At 37.6% G+C, this 16,895-nt stretch overlaps 1 protein-coding gene across 2 annotated transcripts in view; it reads left to right on the forward strand.

The window, feature by feature from the left end:
* Nucleotides 1-199: 199 nt before the first annotated feature.
* Nucleotides 200-16,895, forward strand: part of col2a1b (collagen, type II, alpha 1b) — a 51,700-nt gene continuing 35,004 nt past the window's right edge. The window contains exons 1-12 of one of the 2 annotated variants that reach the window (XM_044123071.1): nt 200-485; nt 3,836-4,045; nt 5,268-5,284; nt 5,599-5,631; nt 7,219-7,251; nt 7,950-8,003; nt 9,170-9,271; nt 10,055-10,132; nt 12,899-12,943; nt 13,784-13,837; nt 15,570-15,623; nt 16,423-16,476. In XM_044123071.1, coding sequence (XP_043979006.1) covers nt 392-485; nt 3,836-4,045; nt 5,268-5,284; nt 5,599-5,631; nt 7,219-7,251; nt 7,950-8,003; nt 9,170-9,271; nt 10,055-10,132; nt 12,899-12,943; nt 13,784-13,837; nt 15,570-15,623; nt 16,423-16,476 — 828 coding nt within the window. In that variant the 5' untranslated portion in view covers nt 200-391. The remainder of the gene's footprint in view (nt 486-3,835; nt 4,046-5,267; nt 5,285-5,598; nt 5,632-7,218; nt 7,252-7,949; nt 8,004-9,169; nt 9,272-10,054; nt 10,133-12,898; nt 12,944-13,783; nt 13,838-15,569; nt 15,624-16,422; nt 16,477-16,895) is intronic. The other variant, XM_044123072.1, reaches the window with a different exon arrangement.

Raw genomic sequence — 16,895 nt, forward strand, 5'->3', positions numbered from 1 at the left:
TTGCGTCTTTTTCGGGCTCCTGTCCACACGTGAGGAAAGGAGTGGTCTATAATGGAAACTGGGAGACCGACTGGGAGGGAAAAAATAAGGGGGAGTCAAATTTCAGCCTGACAGGGGGTTAAAGGGGGCCGGGCTGGTATTTTGGAATATACGAAGATTCATTGAAGACAACGGGGACATAAAACTACAGCGTCTGGCCTGAAGCGGTCGGTGCTGAGTTTGTGCTGCAGGTCCGGGTCCTGCCGCTGGATTCCCCCCCTCATCGATTGTCATCCGGGAAGGGTAAAAGTCGAATGGTCCGTTTTTTGTAACTGGGACATAAAACACTAAAAATTACTGAGAGAAGCCTTCGCACCCTTCTCTCTCCCCGCTGCATGTCTAATATTTAGACATGTTGAGCTTTATGGATTCCAGGACTGTACTGCTTCTTGTAGCATCCCAAGTTTGTCTATTAGCCGTTGTGAGATGTCAACTGGAAGATGACCGTAAGTGACTAAAATGTATAATTTTGTCATAATGTTCAAATGAAATTTTTCTTTGATGCAAGTTTATGAAATAATTTGCTTTCATGGCGATTTGATGTGGTCATTGAACCTTCACGCGAGAGAAATATCGCATTTTTATTGCGCAAAATCTTATAGGGTTTAAAGTGCAAAGATGATACAGAAAATTTTCTGCCTATAAAATCCACAGGTGCTTGCTCAAAAGGCTGATGGAGATCTTTGCAACTGGAATATAATCTTGCCTCTATGGATGGTATTTCTAAGTTCACTCTGTTATCCTACCTGATAAAAGTTATATTAGTTGCCTTTAGTTTTAAGACAGAATAATAAATATGAGTGACATTCCTTGTAGCCCTGCAGCTTTTTCCTATCACCCTGGCTGTTCTGGAAGTTGAACTGCCTGACACCTGCGGGTGCTTTAGGGGCCTTGACAGACTATCCTTTAAAACTGCAGATTCACTTAATAAAGAGGGGGAGAGGGGCAGAAAAAAAACTGAAAAGTGGTCAGGCTCAAGGGCCTTTAGTAAAATGTGTTCACATTCCATCGCTGTCAGAGGGCATCCAGGCAAATCCTGGCATGTTGAGGCAAAAAGATGATAGTGTCACTAAAAATACTCTTAAAAACGCTTATAGAATTGTGAACTTGTTGACCTTTCTGAAATTAGAGCAATGTCATTTTCCATTATTAAATGATTCCTAATATTTCCCAATTTAGATAAAGGTTAGGTGGAATTTACCTGCATCGTTGTTTAATTTTAGCACTCACAAGAGATGTTAGAGGCCACAACAGGGCAGGAATCACATTTTATGTGATTTTAGTTCTTCCATTTGAAAGATTAAGCTGTGACAGCGAGAGAGAGAGAGAGAGAGAGACAGAGAGAAAGAGAGAAATTGAGCCAGAAGCGAATAGCACTGACTGGAAAAAATATAAGACAGGCACATCAGGCCTGAATTCTGAGAAGTAAATTATTTTTTTCTCCACAAGTAGAAAGAAAGATATGAATCTTTAAAGCAAATAAAAGGTGTTTTTTTTATGTTTTGTTTTTTCAGAGGAAAGGGGAGAAAAGAAAGAAGGTAGCTGTGCCAAAGTCATTTGAAGTGTCATATTACCCTCTCAGGGAAATAAGAGTCTTGATATAATGCAAGCCTTCTTCTCTGGAGGAGAAATCTTTCTAGAATAAATAGTAAAGAGGTCATATTTTGACGCTTCAGTCATGAATGTCAAATGCATAAAAGTCAAAAAGTTACATTAAACTTTTTAAAAAGATGAAACTTTTATGACACTAGAAACACCAGGATTTCTATTTCAAGTGTTCATTTTAGTCCCATAAAAATGACCCTCGGGAGCCAATTCTTTTCTATTTATATTCCATAATACAGAACCTGTTAAATTTCAGCTTTCAAGTATATGGAGGAGGACTGGTATTAATGAATCCTATATCAGGATAATCATTCATATGTGAGCCAATGGAAGGGCAGGTGCAGACTTCGATAGTATGTGCCCCTGTAAAATTAAACATCAAAACCGCAAGGAATGCACATGAAAGCCACCATTTTCCTCCCTCTAATGTGTTTGAACTGGCATCTGACGCAGCCATGGCCTGCGTATGGGGGTTGAAACGCTCCCCATGTTTATACAAGCCAATAGTTGGTCAATTGTCCACTGGGTCCCCTTTTCAGAAAGACCCCATTCATTGCTGCTGTGGTCTGTTAGGTTAGCTAGACTTAAGCATCACTAAAAGGTAAATACAGCTACTGTTCTCGTTCCTTCACCTCTTATCCTCTCTTACCAGTTCATACCTTTAGGCCTACCTTTTGCTGCGTTTGTTGCCTCTAACCCGTCTGCACAGGTTCATTGACTCCAGTCAGATCATTTCTCTCAGCAGGTGTTCCTGACAGTCTCTAACTAGTCTGGAAAATGTGCCTCCTCTGTCTGTTGTCAGATTTACTTTATTTAATCAGATTTGTATCAAGTGTAGTAACTGCTTGTTAAAACATTCACCATATTCCTCTGTGTTCTCCTTGGCAGGTTGTGGTCTAAAAGCAAACTTTTTCTTTTTCTGTATTCAAAGTTGTTCTCTTATGCAGTTAATGTGGGTGTTTCCCACAATGTAGACTAGCTCTATTTTTAGCTTGTTAAGCCTTCAGCTACTAGTGCTACTCACGTTATTTATTGGAGGTTTCCTGCAATTGCAGACTTCAATTGCTCAGGCTAAACTGAAGTCTGTGGTTTTACACCGCCACCTCGTGGCTACTGTAAAGGTTGCATGCATTCTTTTAATGACCCAACAAAAAATTGGTAAAAAGGGAATTCTCAGTTATACAAGACTAGAGATGGAACAGCCATTCTTCAAATTTATTGATCAAGTTAGAGGCTGAGATTAATTAATCTTCTGCTTTAATACAAGATAAACATTAAAAAAAATCCTTACAAGATTTTTCTTCATAGGCTCAACTTCTGCAGTTCTTAGTCCATATTGGCACATTCTTAAGGTTTAAATATAAATTAATTATGGCTGGATGGAACTTTTAGACAACAGAAAAGAGAATCTAAAAATATGCCACACTTGATAATTTGACAGTTTATGAGTGCTTCTACCATATTTTCCAGACTATAGAGCAAACCTCACTATAAGCTGCAGTCACAAAGTAAAAAAAAAAAAAAAACTGGAAACGTACATATATAAGTCACACCAGCCAACAAGTCGCATGGTTCAAAACGTGGGAAAAAAGCAGTGGCTTTTAGTCCAAAAAATATAGCAAATATCATTGAAAATTTGCTTTTTTTCAAAAAAAAAAAAAAACAAAACAAAAAAAAACAGCAGCCATACTGTTCTTCATTAAGCATGTTATAATATTTGATTTATACCTCATGTTGACTTTAAATCTCAAATTGCACTATATAAACTAGAATACAAAACAACCAATTGCAATTTTGGAGATTTGATGACTCATCAGCTGAGAGTTCAAGTCTAAATATTAATCCTGTATTCAAATTTCCTTGATGAAAAGGAATCAATATTAGTAACATAATTCTTTGATGGTTAATATGCACATATTACAGGGTAAGTTTGCTGATTCAGTGTTAATGAGATATATTTATCATATACCATTTCAGCCAATTACGTGTTTAAATTAATAATACAAGGTATTTTCACATTGCGCTATCTCCTAAAGGTCTGTAATTATCACTGTAGAGGAGTGATTGTAGAGAGAAACATTATATTTTGTGATTTTTCACTTAATGCCAGCTGTTATTATGGGTTAATCTCCTTCTTCCCTCCTACCTGCACCCTCCTCTTTGTGCCCCTTGACTGGGATCTCAAACACAGAGGAGGATGCTTCTGCCTGTAGACACGAAGGACAACTTTATAACGACAAGGACATATGGAAACCAGAGCCTTGTCGCATCTGTGTGTGTGACACGGGAACGGTTCTGTGTGATGACATTGTCTGCGAGGAGCTAAGAGACTGCCCCAAACCTGAAATCCCATTTGGAGAGTGTTGCCCCATCTGCCCTGCTGACCAGCCACCACCTTTTGGTTGTAATTTATTTATCTTACATCTCTCATAAATAAATTACTGTATGGGATCATGCTGCTTGTTTTGGAGGGATGAGAATAAAAGAACACCTGGAATATTTGGTGTTATAGTAAATTTGAATGCACTTTTCTGTCCCCAAAGCAAACAGTTGATGAGAAAAAGCAGTGACACCCAGACAGGGTTTCAGTGAAAAACTTAATCTGGCCGTTGTTTTTCCATAGCTGGTGCACCTTGGCCTCATCTTGTTTAAATATGCTCCTTCCCTGAGTATCATGAAAACATGTGGTAGTGATTAAGGAAATACCTCAGTGAAGCAGCCATGGCCTCACATTTCTGCTCTATATCCTCTCTGTGGATTTCTACAGATCTGATGGCAAGAAAATAGCCCGACTCTCTACTGAGAGTAAAGAGTGTATGAAGGAGGCCATTCAGGCCGCTCGCCTCCAAAGTGCCATGGCTTCCTGATAAACAAAGGCCTCAGTGTCCCAACACCGATGGCCAGCTTTGGAAATGTAAATAAAATTGGCTGAGGAGCATCAGTGAAACCAGAGGTGTCACTGTTTGCAATGCATGCTTGTGGGTTTAAATGCTAAAAAAATCATTACACATTTAAAGGCAAAAATAGTTGCTTTTGTAACAAAGAATAATTCATCATCAGCAAAGATAGGAATAAGGCTGGTTACCAAAATTATGGAAAATTTATTCTAAAAGGAGTCAAAGGTTGCATAACTAGACTGACGATGGGATTGTCCCTGATCAGATTTGAAATTTGGTCAAAAATAATTTTACTGAATATGAAAACATAACCAGTCTTATTTAAAACTAAGTACAATTTAAGCTTTGATGTAACTAATTATTGCAAAACATTAGCAGTAAAACACTAAATTTCTTATAGAACATGCTACAAATGTAAGCCCTTCTTGTGAAACATGTGCTTTGCAGAAGCTTGTTTGGTTTCTGCTGCTTCCATTAAATGCACCTGTTTCGCTTTAACTTTAAGCTTTTGTGAGATGGTGAGACAACCAACACTTGTTCTCTCCTAATGGGCTTTTTTGTGTAAACACTATGATTTGGTGGTGGTCTTTTGAAGAGTTTCTGTGTTTGATCCATGTACTCCTTTATTCTGCTGTGGAATGCTGTTTTGATCTTATGGGTTTATGGTGCGATCTGTTCACTAACTGTGATCTATTTCCATCTCAAACTTGGGTGAATACCTAACAGGAGGACCAGGAGCCAAGGTGAGACACAAAATAACTGTGTTTCTGACCATGACTGTGTCTGTGAAGTCAAGCCTCTGTTTTTCCCTGATTGATAGGCAGGAAGAACTAGTCATTTAAGGATTTAGATATGTGTTTGATGTAAATGAGTGTTGCCAGATGAGCAATAGGTATTTCCTGTACACACTGTGCCACACTTATATACTCAACAGCAAACCTGGGTCTTATTTAACACTCTTAATGAAAATAATTCAGATTTTTCTTCAAAATGTGGTCACACATAGTATTTAAGCCAAAATAATCATTGTGTTTCTGCTATACTTCTCTTTCATCAGGGTCAGAAGGGTGAACCTGGAGATATTACAGATGTAAGTTGATATCGCACAGTATTACAATTTTAGCTTTTGATTAGGAAAAGCTGACTTTAGAAGATACAGTTCTTACATAAAACACTGGTGTATGAAAAAAGATGCATGTAGTATATGTGAATATACTGTACAGTGAACCCTCGCTATAATGCGGTTCACCTTTCATAGCCTTGCTGCTTCGCTGAGTTTTTTGTGCAGTTTTTTGTTTTTCACAGTGCATTGCGTTCTGCATCCTGATTGGCTTAATAGTCTCCGCGCTTCTTCTCTACCTGTGTGCCAATAACGTTACGGTATATAAAAATACGTAATACACCTTGTTTAACTACTTCACGGATTTCGCCTATCATGGGTTCTTTTTGGAACCTAAACCCGCAAAAAACAAGGGTTCACTGTATTTGTTTATAGGGGTAGTAAAATCTGTTTTTGTGCTTTCAATAATATTATTCCTTCATCCAAAAATACCTGGACTGTTGCCTTGATTCTTTCATGCATGTTTGAGAAATCCTTTAATCTCCCGTGGCAACCATTGAGCTGTGTAAAACGCCTTGGTGGACTGAGAACCGCCTATGAGATGCGACTCCTACTTGGAGCTGCATTTTATGAGCTTCCAAGGTCCTTCCTCACAGAGCACCCCTCCCCTGCTCCTTCAGACTAGCCAGCAGCAATTAGTAAACTCCTGGGTGGAACTGCGCATCAGCTGAAATCGTTATACAAGCTATTCTCAGTGCAACACTGGTAAAAACCTTGAATGGTTAATAGAGGAGCAACGTTGTGATGACATCCTGTAGGCAGAGTATCAGAAAGAGCAGGAGTCTTTAAAGAGACAGAGGCCCAATTTTCAGATGTTAAATTATAAAGTCACATTTTTTAAAGTCAAATTTGATACATTTTTATAACAATTGAAGATGACCTATATATATATACACACTAAAAGTGTATGAGTCAGCAAGTTAAGTCTCAAAGAACTTAAAATCAGTTGTAGTCAGGAAAAGCCTAATTTGGTCCTTTTATTGAGATCAGTATGTTTGTCTTCCTCAGGCGTTTAATCCTAAAAGAAACGGGTGTAAAACCAACCACTGGAAACGTATTAGAATGAAATGCAAATGCCTAGTTACCCTTAAATTAACTTTAAGCTTTACATTACCGTTCTGGGTGTGACTTTCAAAACTGCAGTAGTAATTTAACAGTAAGTAGTAAAGTAGCTTGTAAAAAATAAACACAAAAAACCAGACGAGACAAGAAGAGAATAGCTTGAGTATTCAAGTCCAACACTGCCTTAAGTACATTCAAGTTCCTACCAGACGAGAGAGTAAACTCCTCACTGCTGCTGCAGCTGGAAGTGTTTTGCGCCTCAGTTCATAGCAGGAAATAAAAGGCCATTGTTTACTGTATGTTTCTCCTTACGCTTTGCCTAAAGAAATAAGCAATTAGCTAGTCTACTTTTGATTGGGGAAAGATAATGTTTCTTCTTGGCTCTTGAAAAAGAATATATCCCGTAAGTGCAAATCTTCAGCAGAACCAGTTAAATTAAAGTTGTTATTTGTAAGAGATATGTATTTGCTAATGATTTTCTTTTTTCTAACATAGGTTGTAGGACCAAGAGGACCATCCGGCCCCATGGTATCTAACTTTCCTCCATTTTAGTGCTTAAAAATAACAGGCTTTTGATTCAGTCATGTAGAGTCTAGAAATATATAGCATTTGATTTAGTAATTTATTAAAGTCTAAATCAGCATGGCTGTATTCCCTCCTAATTAAATATCTAAAATTCCTGAAATGAGTTGAGTTTAAAAGCTTACTTAGTTGAGTTTAATATCTTACTTAGATCACTTAGATCACAATGTTCCCAATAAAACTACTTTTTTTGTATGTTCTTTTCTATCAGTAAGTGCATGGACACACCTGCATTTGTTTCATGGACAGATGTCACTCCAGGTGAACTCTGGGAGTTTCAGAACAAGAAACTCATTAGGAAAAAAACAGAAACGTGTTCTTTCCTATCTTATTTACTTACTTACTTGGCAGGTTTGAGTTTGAGGTTTAAGTATTTAAAACTTGACCACTGTAGAAATATTTGGAGTGAATATAAAAAAAAAATTGTTTTTATAATCGTCTGTCAAAATACGTGGAAAATTTAACAAAATATTGAAAAGTTTTGAATTTCAAAATGAAAAACATCTGGCAACCCTGAGATTGAAATAACAATTTAATTCAAGTTTCATCTCTGTAACACCATCAGAGTTTACATTCAGCAGCTGCTTCTTTCACCTGTATGGAAATAAATCCTAACCTCATTTACTTCCACCATGTTCATCCAGGGCCCACCAGGAGAGCAAGGACCCCGAGGACCAAGAGGAGAAAAAGGAGAGAAAGTTGGTTTCATATACATTCAAATTAGAAAATCTCCCAGAAACTTAAAAAAAAGAAAAACTATACTCCTTTCCTGCTCTCATAATGAGTACAGTATGTCTGATTGAATTTGATAGCTGTGGCTCCTGGAGGGTGTGTGAGTGTGTGTATGTGTTATAGCTTGCAAATAATAGTAGCCTTTCACTGAGCACTACACTCTAACTAGTCATGTGTCGTTTCCATTAGGCCCTGTGGTCTGGGTTGTTTAACAGATGCAAGACTGTTGGGAGACTCATAATGTAAACGTTGGCTTCTCTCTGCAGCCTCCCAGTCGCTTGGTGTGGGAAATCTGCATCTGCTTTGATCGCCTCATTAATGTAACAAGGCGGATGTGATAGTAGGCTGCAGGCGTGTAGTTTATGTCATGTAGTTATCTTGTTTATGCAGATTTAAACATGAGCTGAATTTATTTTTGGCGAGCAAAAGTTTTGCAGCCTTTTTAGATATTCAGTACAATTTTTGTGTTGGATTAGCTTGCTAGGTGATTTGTCACTACATGCACAGAGGTATGCAGGGTTGGCCTGAGAAATCACAAGCATGCAACACAACCTGTAAAAAAAGTGCTTAAAATGGATGTCTAAACCAGAAATGTTTTGTTGAGTCTGAATGGCATATTTCACTCTGTATTCCTCATTATTGGAAACTGGTAAGTCAGATTATTTTATGATAAGCTGAGCTATGGGCTTCTATCAGCGGTAGCTAACTAATACTGTCCCTCTTGTTTTACTTTCTTCCAGTGGCTATGAAAATATGAATTGCTCCTGAGCTCAAAGATTGGCACAGAAACTTAAAAATGAATAAATCTTTGGTCATAAAACTGTTTGTTTAGACCCTTTCCCCCTACATAAGAAGATAAAGACAATATTATCATTTCTATCCATAATACCATAAATATGAGAATATGGATGTTTACTAGATAACCAAATAAAGCTTTCTTTATGCAAACATTTCTTCTTATTCCTATTATTTGCATTGTTAATAATTTAATTTATTCTTAAAGCTTCAATTTTTTTATAAACTTGTAGTATATTTTTTTTATTAGAAAATGGTTTTATGAGCACATTTGACTATATTTAGTTCTTTTCTAAGTATTTTTTAGATTTATTTTAACTCTTTCTGTCTTCTTCAGGGGAGCCTTGGTCCTCGTGGCAGAGATGGTGAACCTGGCACCCCTGGAAACCCTGGACCCCCCGGGCCTCCAGGACCTAATGGACCCCCTGGACTTGGTGGAGTAAGTATCTCATGTTTTGGCTCCAACAAAAAGGAGCTCAACACATATTCAAGGCTGGCAGTAGAGTAAGGCTAGCGACTGGGTAGAATTGGGAGGAAAAAACGGAGTAAAGAACAGCAGAAAATAGTCCAAAAAGGACAAAAGATGTGTGAAACCGCAGGAGATGGGAGGGGGCAGAGATACAACGGCATGGATGCTGAGAGAGAATGGTCAAATGCCTCTCATTCTTTGCAGGAGAAAGGACAGAGGGGAGATGGGGGGTGGGGGGGTGATGTGCTGAGATAGACCTAAGGAGGGGAATGCAAGGAGCTTTTTCAGTAGAGGGGTGAGAAGAGTCTTTGTGAAAAAGGTTCACATGCCCTCTGTCTCTCCTTTGTCTGCATCATGATTCACATGATACCCAGAGGCTTGCAATCTCTTAGAAGCTGATTCCCACTGTGGCCAAAATGATGCAAAAAGCTTCAGTTCAGTAAAGAAACAGATTGTGCCAACAAAGATAATTAGATTTAGAAAACGTTAAAGATTAACAAACATAAACCATTATGAAAGCATAATAACAATCCTTTCATCTGCCTTATTGCAACTGTTTAACTTTTATGTTTACTCCTAAACCCTGGAAACACATATTAAGCTATTTCCAGACCAATAGACAGATAGATAGAGGTATCTTTTTTATAATCTTTGAAGCGCTCTGCTTTGCTGTTTTGCATGAAAAGTCCTGTGGAAATAATATTTTATTGACTGATTGGTCGTTTGTGGTTTGGTTTTTTTTGCCCGCTACAGAACTTTGCTGCTCAGATGGCCGGTGGTTTTGATGAGAAGGCCGGAGGTGCACAGATGGGTGTGATGCAAGGACCAATGGTGAGAAAGAGGCCACACAGAGACGGCCATGCTTTGCCATGTGATGTTAAAACAAATCCAGAGAAATATTCTGAGTCTCATTCAAAGCTGGGGACAAGAATCATCTCCATATTAGGGTGAAAAGTTTATCTCAGTTCAAACTATTGTAAAAAAAACATCCCTTATTGTCTTCGTTTTTCTATTGTAAGCTGAAGTTGAATAGTAAACGAGTCATACGTTTTAAAGACTTTGTTGAGAAACACATTATGTTTTTGTAATGTGTTCACAGTGGGAGTAAGATTTAGGTACTTTCCTGACTATTATCCCAAAATGTCAATGTTTTGATCAGTGAGTCACTTTTGCTTTGGCACTTAGTGATCAGGTGGTGGAGAAGCATTGTTAATCAGTCAGTTGCTTCAGTTAGTGAAAGAAATGGGTTGTTTATTGTTGAGTTTGCAGGCAAATTACGAGTGATGAGAGGCAATCCCACACACCTGAATGTTGCTTTATCAGCATTAAGACACGTGTTGGTTTCTTTTTTTTTTTTTCCATAAGACAGTTCTTTTCAACACATTCCAGTTCAAATGGGTTCATCAGAGAAAATACCTGTAACCTAGTCCTGTATAGTCCAGTCCAGGGACCTTCTGCAAAACGTCAGGTCAACATAAAAACATCTTCTCCTCTCTGTGTGAGCAGAAACATCCATATCTGGCTGTTGCCATTCGTGAGTTAGCTCAGTATTAGCATCAGTCTGAGTGATTAGTTGAATTCTCCATAGGAAGCCCTTCTGTTTCTTTTTAGACTCGACTGGCACCCTTTCACCAGCATTATCTTTTCCTGAGAAGTAATTTTTATGTAAAAAATAATCACAGACAACATGTTTTATTTTTTGGAAACAACCATGGTTGACAAAAGAAGAATAACTTCAGCAGCTTTTAAAGCAACCATTTTTACCATCTCAGTCAACACATTATGAAAATTATGCTTACAAGTAATTTTTGGGAATGGGCAAATCAATATAAACCATGTTGTTGTGCTTTAGTTAGTTGTTGTAAGACTTTACTACCAACCATGACAAGTAAAAACAGGAAAAACTAAGCAAACAGTTTTCTATCAGTCTTAAAACATTTTCACCTTAAAATTCCCTTGATGAGAAATTACATCTTGAAGTCTATTGCATCTTTATCATGATCCATGTCAGATTGAAATTCAGTAAAGAGCAGGAAAACACATAATGTCATTATTAAATACTTTGGGTATTAGATTAAGAAGTAAAAGTGACACATTTATCCACTGGTGTTCAGAACAAAACAGCACAAAATACTGATTCCTGATGGATTTCAGAAGGAGTAAAAGATGGGTGATTACTAAAACAGCAACTGATCATCATTATATTTCAAACTCACAAAAAGTGACTGCTGGCATTCTTGAAATGGAGTGAGGAGCGCTCTGGAAGCTATATAAGGATCCAGCTCGGCAGAGTTTCAGCACAGCTGGGGTCTGTGGCAGGAGGGAGGGAGAGAGAGTGGGAGTGATTGGAGTGGATCATATCCCCACTTTTCACTTTGCTCGTCCTGATGCTCTCACCACATGTCTGTCTGACAGATCTCCACTATCCTCTGTCCTTGTGAAGCCGGCTCACATTTGCGTTGGCAGTTTTTCAGCTCCCTGGAGGAAGGGCAGCTGACCTGGACTGATGCTTTATGGAGCCCTTAATCATTTACTTCAACATCAATCCTGCATATATACATGCCAAACACTCTAGTAGTATTTATACTGAAATGCAGACACACTTAAACACATATTCAGATATCCTGAGCATAAAAAGTCCCATTGATAAGCTTCTGCTCACTCCGGTTTGGGCTTCCCATTCCCACTGAAAGGTGACTTTCATTCACGTCCAAGGACCACTGCACAGTTCTGTGACATTTACTATGGCCAGGTTCCAAAATTTTTGATTGAGGAAGCATAAGTACAGCACTAATGAAGGGGGACATGCTGTCATGAAGGAGAATGACTGTCTGAAGGAAGAGTTAGGGGGGCGAGGTTGTTATTTTTATAATTAACATTATAGTGGGAACTATTTTAGCCTAAATTTGCTGATGTCTCCCATTTATTTCATTATGGATTTATCTTTTGTTTATCAGACAGAAAGGCAATTAGGAACATCACACATTACCCCCTCAGAGTATAATTGCTGACCAGTGATGCATGAAGTTAACGTAAAAATTATTTTGGCGTGTGAATCCAGGCAGAAATTCTCACTGAGCAGATTAAGCTTCAGTCTGACAAAACTGAGCTTCTGCTGGATACCTTAACCCTCAGATTTTAACCCAAATTCTCTTTAAATCAGACAAATGTGGTGGGATGGTTTGTTTTTTCTCTTTTGGAAGAACAGAAGCACATCTAATGGGCTTTATACATATAGAAACTCACTACAAGTAGAAACAAAGGTAAAAAAAGAATCTGGGTATGAGCTTAAAAGCTAAAAAGAAGGATTGGAACGAAGAGAAGGTCTTAATGCCACTGAGGAATTTTTTAACGATTTATGGCTTTGACAGGTAGAGCTGTTGAGTATTATGTAGCTTTGGGGCAAAACAAGTGATGAGCCACTGAAGCTGCAAGTGATTCGAGTGGATATGTTGGTTATATTTCCCTCCAACATATTCAAACAGAAACAAGAGAATAGATCTAATTGTTTTCCAGTGAAAATCATGTTTTTATGTCATACCTGTTTGGCTGACTCCTGCTTGATGTTGCTTCTCTGGTTTCCTCTCTGTCCCTCAGGGCCCCATGGGACCCAGAGGACCACCTGGGCCCTCAGGAGCACCTGTAAGTACCTGCTTTACTCTGAACACACCACCCAAGCTGGGAGTGACCATGTATGCTGATTAACACAGCAAACTCATGCTAAGGTCTTATATTTGTAAAAGTGCATGCTGCATTGCATGCGCTCTTTATGATCCACCTCAAACAGCTGTACTGACCTTCATATTACCACAGAGCTTTCAGACTGCAGGGTGGATAGCATATCACAAGCTGGCAGACCTCTTTTAAATGAGACTGTCGGCTTTTTTTCTGGCACCTTAGAAGACTTTCGTCTCCCAGCTGCAGCCTGCGGGGCTTTTTCCTGTGCCACATCCCAGACAGATTGCTGAACACCTGACAATTTACCTTTCATACTGCCCAGTGGGCTTACAACCCCACGCCCTGCAGACACACACATGCACACAAACACACCCTTCCTGTTTCCACTACAACCACACTTTAGCGCTTTCAACCCTTCCTGCCAGCTTGCAGACAGCGCCACCTGCCCCGCCTCTGTCCTTTGGTTTAATTACAGTGATGAGCTCAGATTCAGAGACGTTTGTCAACTTAGCATATGATGCATAAACATGTTAGAGTCTAATGAAAGGCATGACTTCTTTTTTCAGTTCTTTATTTAAAAGATATATTAGTTATTGTTATTTAATGCTTTTTGTCATAAAAATTTGAGAAAAATGGGGGAAAAAAACCCCTGATTCTTCAATTTTCAGAAGCCCCACAGAACAACGTTTGAATAGTTGTTGATTTTTGTCATATTTCTGCTTTTTAAAGAATCAACAATTAACAGTAGTTGTGTTTGTGAATGAACTCTTATCCGATCACCTTTCACCTCCCTCTTCTTCTCAGGGCCCACAAGGTTTCCAAGGCAGCCCAGGAGAGGCTGGAGAGCCTGGACAATCTGTAAGTACCCTGCTGTGAAATGTTCCTTCTCTTGGAAAAGCTCTGCAGGATTTGATACTTTAATATTAGCCTCTGTTATAACCTTTTGTCTGCTTTTTTACCACCTTTGTAGGCAGATTGTTTTAGGGTTTTTTTTCTATTTCTTCTTTATGGCTTTCACATTTCTTAAGAAATGTATCTGAACTAAATAAGTCATTTTGAGACTCCTTGTTGTTCCAAATGTGAAAAAAATTAATAAGCCTATAAAGTCAGCATTTGTGTTTGTGTCATCTGACTGTTGTCCACATAAAACAAAATCAAGGTCAGAGCAAAAAAGTATAGCTTTTTATTAAAGTTATAGCACGCTTATGTCACAGTCTTGTTTCTGAGTGTGAAATACAAGGGAGAAAATAATCAGCAACACAACAAACAGGAGATCCCACAGTTTTTTTTTTTTTTTACTTCAACTAAAACAGATCTGTGTTCAGACTCCCAAAGCTAATAGAAAGCAATGCAGTTTCCTGTCTGTGCTACATTTCTTGACAACTCCTATATAATTTTTTGTGCCCATCTAGTTGCTACATTTTAATGCCTCAGATTATCTTCAGTGCACCATTAGGTCTCAGATTCTGTGACACAAACATGTCATCCCACTGGGAAAAGTTTGGCAGTCTCTTTTCTTTCTGTCTTGGTTTCTTTTAACAGTGAACAAGTTTGTTTTTCTCCAGTAAGAATATAGTTTTTAGATGTTATAGTTTTCTCTTCTTTTCTTCTGGAGTCAGTCACTACCTCAAAACTCCCTAAACTCATGTTATCCATTTTTTCCCATCCTCCTCTTTCCCCTCAGCAGGTAGACAGGACAAAGTCTCCCCACTGCTGTGATAATCTGCTCATGTGGAGATTACACAGACATGTCTTCTCTTTTTAAAATGTGCCAGCACATCATTAAATGTGATTAGAATCAAAAATCAGCTCCAGAAAATAATTGGAGAAGTCACAGTTTTGGCAGTGTGCAGCTCAGTGAATCAGAAATGTTTGTCCTGGTGTTTCCTGTCAGAATATAAAATTATGAATGCAGTGCACTTCATTAGCTTGAAAAGATCATGATAACTTATCTGTAATGCTAACATAGGGTGCCCTACATAAGATCAAACATTGATACGGTTTGATCTCTAGCATGAGATAAAATAGCAAGTAAAAAATGTCAGCAAGGATGGATGAAAATGACAGCAATACAATTTCAGAATGACTATAATTGTTTCAGTCATCCTATAATTGACTGAAAATACAGGAAAAGTAAACAAAATACAAGGCAACCTGAAATTTGTATATTTATATTAATGTTATGTTGTTCACATCTTTTCAGTTTTATATTTTTTGCTAATTGTTTAAGTAGTTAATTCAACCATTTCCTATTGTGAAATGCAGATAAAAGCTAGAATAATGTCACTGCTAAGGATTTTCTTATACAATACAAACTTATCAGTTTAAGAGATAGCATTAATTCATGTTTATAAACTGATTTTGATTTAATAAAGTAAAGACCCATAAAGGTCAGAACTTAATTAAAGTGAAATGTTTTACTTGTGTCTTGCTCTTCTGTTTTTATCAGACCTGATCACAGAGAGAAAGGCAGCCACTATTGTCATCACTCATCAGTTAAAAATATAAACTGTGTGCTGTTGCCCCCTGCTGGCTATCAATGGGAACTGTGACTCACCTTTGTTTTTTCTTGTGTCTCCTACACAAACAGGGCCCCATGGGTCCCCGTGGCCCCTCCGGTCCTCCTGGAAAACCCGGAGATGATGTAAATGAAGTTAATTTATTTAAAAATAATAACATTTACGATAATAATTTGTATGTAAATAAGGTTTATATTCAATATTTTAACTATTTAATTAACTATTTAATGTTTATTTGGATGGGTTAATTAAGAACTTGTAAATTACAGCAAATTGTCATAATAATGAGATCTTAAACAATAATTTTTTTTGCAAGACAAATTGTGCATTGTCAAAATGTGTGAACTGTACTGGTTTCCCAATTTAAAGAGATAGCAACAGTTAAATTGCATTGTTTAATTGTTATTGCTTTGACACTTTATATATCTAAACAAACAAAACTGTCATCTTTGTGACATTGAGTGCATTCAATATTTCTTTCTAATTAGTTGATTTTAATTCTTCTTCCCTGTGTAACTATATGTTTTCTCAGTTGGGCACTTTAGTTGCACCAATACATTTTTCCAACTTATCAGTGCTATTTTCTGTTAATTTCTGTCAAAGTGTCTTAGAGTGTTTTAAGAAAACTTATTGGGATAGATTATACAACTTATGAAGCTGATCTCTAATTTAGTAGTAAAACATATCGAAATAAATCATCTTTATTAATAATTTATTTCATTTATAATCTGGGGTACTAGTTGCTCAAATGCCTGCTCAATGTAATGCCCCTCTTTGTCCACATGATGGCAGTAGACATGACGTTTTACATTTTGTCCACTAGAAGTGCTCATTGCAGTTGTTAGCGTTTGCAAAAACAAAACAAAGGCATGCAGAAAGACTAATACATGTTCATGTGATTTACTTAATATGTTTCTATTTTAGGGTGAACCAGGTAAACCAGGGAAATCAGGTGACCGTGGACCCACCGGACCTCAGGTGAGTCCTTTCAGTCAGATACTTTTTCTAAAAATCTCTAGTTGTGCAGGAAGCTCAAAAGAGACATTTTTAACTTGGGAAATGTTAATCTGCATTGATTATTGTACAAAAAAATTAGTTAATGATGCATTTTGTTTTCATGTTTTGAAAATTTGTTACTGCTAAATCTCAGTCACAGTAAATGTAACTTTAACTAAATAACAGCATTCAACTTGTATATAATTTTACAGAATTAAAAAAGTTTGTTTCAGATCTATATCTACACTGAGGTACTTCCTGTGGATTCTCTAGGCACAAATTGTAAATCACCTGTCTTATTTACTCATTACAAGATTTAGCACTGACTCTAGGCGAACTAATTGCCTTTCAAGATTAATTATGTCAAAAGGTGAGTAAATGTTATTAGTTTGAGAACAATT

This window comes from Gambusia affinis, linkage group LG07 (assembly GCF_019740435.1).
Source record: "Gambusia affinis linkage group LG07, SWU_Gaff_1.0, whole genome shotgun sequence".
NCBI lineage: Eukaryota > Metazoa > Chordata > Actinopteri > Cyprinodontiformes > Poeciliidae > Gambusia > Gambusia affinis.